Below are 3,014 nucleotides of genomic sequence, written 5' to 3'. Positions count from 1 at the left end.
AGAGGTGGGGGGGGGGAGTATCACTGCCATAGCCCTGCCCTCAGAACCTCTTGGAGGGAGGGTTATGGGTACCTCATGGGAGAAGGTAGACCTGCACACACCCACAGGCCTGGTCCCAGATCCCCTGGAGTCAGCATATTCCAGTGGCCTGAGCCCCTCTGCCTTGTCTTCTCCATGCCTCTAAGGCCTCCACAGAAGCCTCGAAGGCTGCTCACACAAGATCGAGGTGAGGAGCAGTCCAGCAGGGTGCAGAAAGGGAGGTGTCAGCTGCACACTGCCCAAATGACCCAAACAGAGCCACCAGAAGCCATAGCCACAAAGACTGAGCAGACTACACAGAGGGCAAAAGAATTCAAGAGCCCTGTGGCTGCCCACCCAGCTTGGTCAGGACCAGATGCCAGATCTCAGGGGTGAGGGTGGGGAAGCCAGACCGGGGGCACTGGGTTTGGGTAAGGCCTGCCTGGCCCTGGCATCTCTCTGCAGCAGGTGCCAAGACCTGACCAACCTCTTCCCCCTGGGGCAGCATGACAGACGAGAATCTCCTGCCCCTGACACCCCGGCAGCTGACAGGTGAGAGTCCTAGGCTGGGAGTAGGGAGGGAAATTAGGGGGTGCTCAGGGCAGAACTATGAGAGGTTTTCCGCCCTGAGGCTGGGGTCAGTATCTGTAAACCTTGCAAGAAGCCAGTATTTATAACCTTCCCTCCATGCCAATATAAATTTGTTAATCTCTACAAACTGAAATTCACTGATGTGCCTGGTGGGTGTGTGTGTGTGTGTGTGTGTGTGTGTGTGCACGCATGCGTAGGAAGGAAAGAAAACTGGATGGAGTGTTGGATAGTCAAATGATGGTATTGGATGGATAGATGGATGGCTGAACAAATGGACAGATAGGCAAGATGGAAAGGAAAAAGGGAAGAGGGAAAGAAGGAGACAGGATGAAAAAAAGAATGAATTCCCCTGTTGCCTAGGATCTAGGCTATGGGTGGGGAGTGCAAGAGTAGAAAGAATCACTTCCCCAGTGTTCCTCAAAGATATATCCTGGTGTTGGTAGGGGCCTTTCAGAGCAGAATAATTTTCTACATCAACACTTTTCAGTGCCTGCTATATGCCAGGCCCCAGCAGGGTTCCAGGGCATCATAGTTAGTCAGACTGCCAGGTATGACCTTGAACATGAGTTTTGAATGCTTTTCATATAAACATGTCCAAGACTCATGTTTGAATTTCAAGACTGAATGGGCACTAAAGTGCCAATACAAAGCTGCCACTACTGTTATTTGTATTAAAAGTTATATATGCCCAGGGGGCTGAGGTAACCTAAGGCATCAGATGTTCCACCTTAGCTGCAATAGGCAGATCTTAGGGCTCAGGGTTCCTATGTGTGCTGTTCACCTTGCTGCCTGCTCCCCTCTACCCTCAGCCTTCCAGGATATCTTCAAACTGTTCAGCTGCAGCCCAACAGGCACCGTGGACATGCGCAGCATGAAAATTGCCCTGCGCAATGTGGGTATCCAACTGGGCCCTCAGGAGATGTGTGAGGCTCTTCGGCTGGCAGACTTGGATGGTGGGTGTCCCATCTCTGCCCTCTTGCACTCTCCCACCTCCAGATAGTCTCCTGATGAATGCTACCCCTGTCCACAACATTCCTCCCTAGTTGTACTTTAAAGTTCCCTCTCCTGGGAAAAGAGTCCTCATCACCATTATCTCATGGCCTTTAAACATTGCTGCTGATTTAATTCTTATCCTGACATGTGGCTGCCCCAACGCAAGGGCTATTTCTCCCCTACTCAAATTAGGGTCTACCTTTAGCTTCTCTGTGGACCCAGTTGGATATCCACATTGCACAGGGCAACTTTCATGCTATGCGTGTACCTTTTGGGCTGCAGATGAACAATTTGAAATATCCTGGAAGGGCAGGCAGGGAGAGGCAGACAGCAAGGTGAACCACACACAAGGGAACCCTGAGTCTGTGTATACAGGGCAAGGCTTCTGCAGGGGCAGGCACCCATTGCATCCTCCACTCTCTATTTCCAGGTGATGGAATCGTAAGCTTCAAAGACTTCCTGGGTGTCCTCACTGACAACCATTACGTGGCTCAATGCATGCGTGAGCACAAGACTGGTGTGGCAGGAGTGGGCCTGGCCTGGGGAGGAGGCCTCTCCTCACACTCATTTTTGCTGTCCCCAGGGCAAGTGAGAAACCGTCGGGTCTGTGACCCCAGGAGCCTAAAGACCCTGTTCATAGAGATCCTGTTCAAGCTGCTTAACCAGGGCTTTGTGCCCTCCAAGTCCGCACAGGAGGTGATGAGGTGGGCACAACCGTCCCTAGATCCCAAGCCCCAAAGATAGGAGCCCTGAACTCTGGGCCCTTTTCCTGGGCCCCAAGCCACCCCAGACAAAGACAAGTAGCTTACTGTTCTCCTTGAGTTTCGGTGCCTGTGAGATGGAGAGGACGAAGGAGGCATTGTCTAAAACGGATACCCCACTTCTCTCCTTCAAGCTACTACTTCAAGAAGCAGAGGGCTCTGCAGTTGAGCCCGGGCTGTAGGGATCGGGCCCGCGGCCAGGGCCGGCCGTCGCGCGCCCACGCTGGCCTCAACTTCTTCTGTCAGGCGGCGCGCGTCAGCGTCTTCTCCAACACGGAGCTAGCGCGCTCTCTGCACACACTGTGCAAACCGAGTGCGCGCTCAGTGGGTAGAGGCCGGGGGTCAGAGGCGCGGGGCTGGGGGCCACTGGAAAGGGGACTCTTCCGGTCACACACAGTCCCCGCCACCACCTCTGGCCTCCGAGGACCCACTCCCGGCACCACTATCCCCTCCCCCTTCTCCTGCCGGGCGCCTGCCCCAGGTGCGCGCAACCCCTCCTCTCAGATACCCAAACTGGCCGGGCGGATGCGGCCAGAATGCAGGACGCGGAGCCGAATCCCCGGCCCCCGCGACATCCGCCTTCCCAAGCCCCAACAGCCCGGCCGCTCCAAGCTCCTGCCCAACCTGGGACCGCTCAGCCCAGGTGAGAGC

General features: G+C 55.0%; 1 protein-coding gene across 1 annotated transcript; it reads left to right on the top strand.

Moving 5' to 3' along the window:
- Positions 1-163: 163 nt before the first annotated feature.
- LOC107134891 (EF-hand calcium-binding domain-containing protein 3) lies at positions 164-3,006 on the top strand (the record flags this gene model as incomplete). Its single annotated transcript, XM_015476892.2, has 7 exons — positions 164-410; positions 524-570; positions 1,419-1,562; positions 2,033-2,104; positions 2,186-2,306; positions 2,498-2,676; positions 2,845-3,006. Coding segments are annotated over exons 1-7 (961 nt in total), but the record flags the coding sequence as incomplete, so codon positions are not given.
- Positions 3,007-3,014: the final 8 nt, after the last annotated feature.

This window comes from Marmota marmota, unplaced genomic scaffold (assembly GCF_001458135.2).
Source record: "Marmota marmota marmota unplaced genomic scaffold, marMar, whole genome shotgun sequence".
Lineage (NCBI taxonomy): Eukaryota > Metazoa > Chordata > Mammalia > Rodentia > Sciuridae > Marmota > Marmota marmota.
This window is presented reverse-complemented; position numbering and strand designations above follow the sequence as displayed.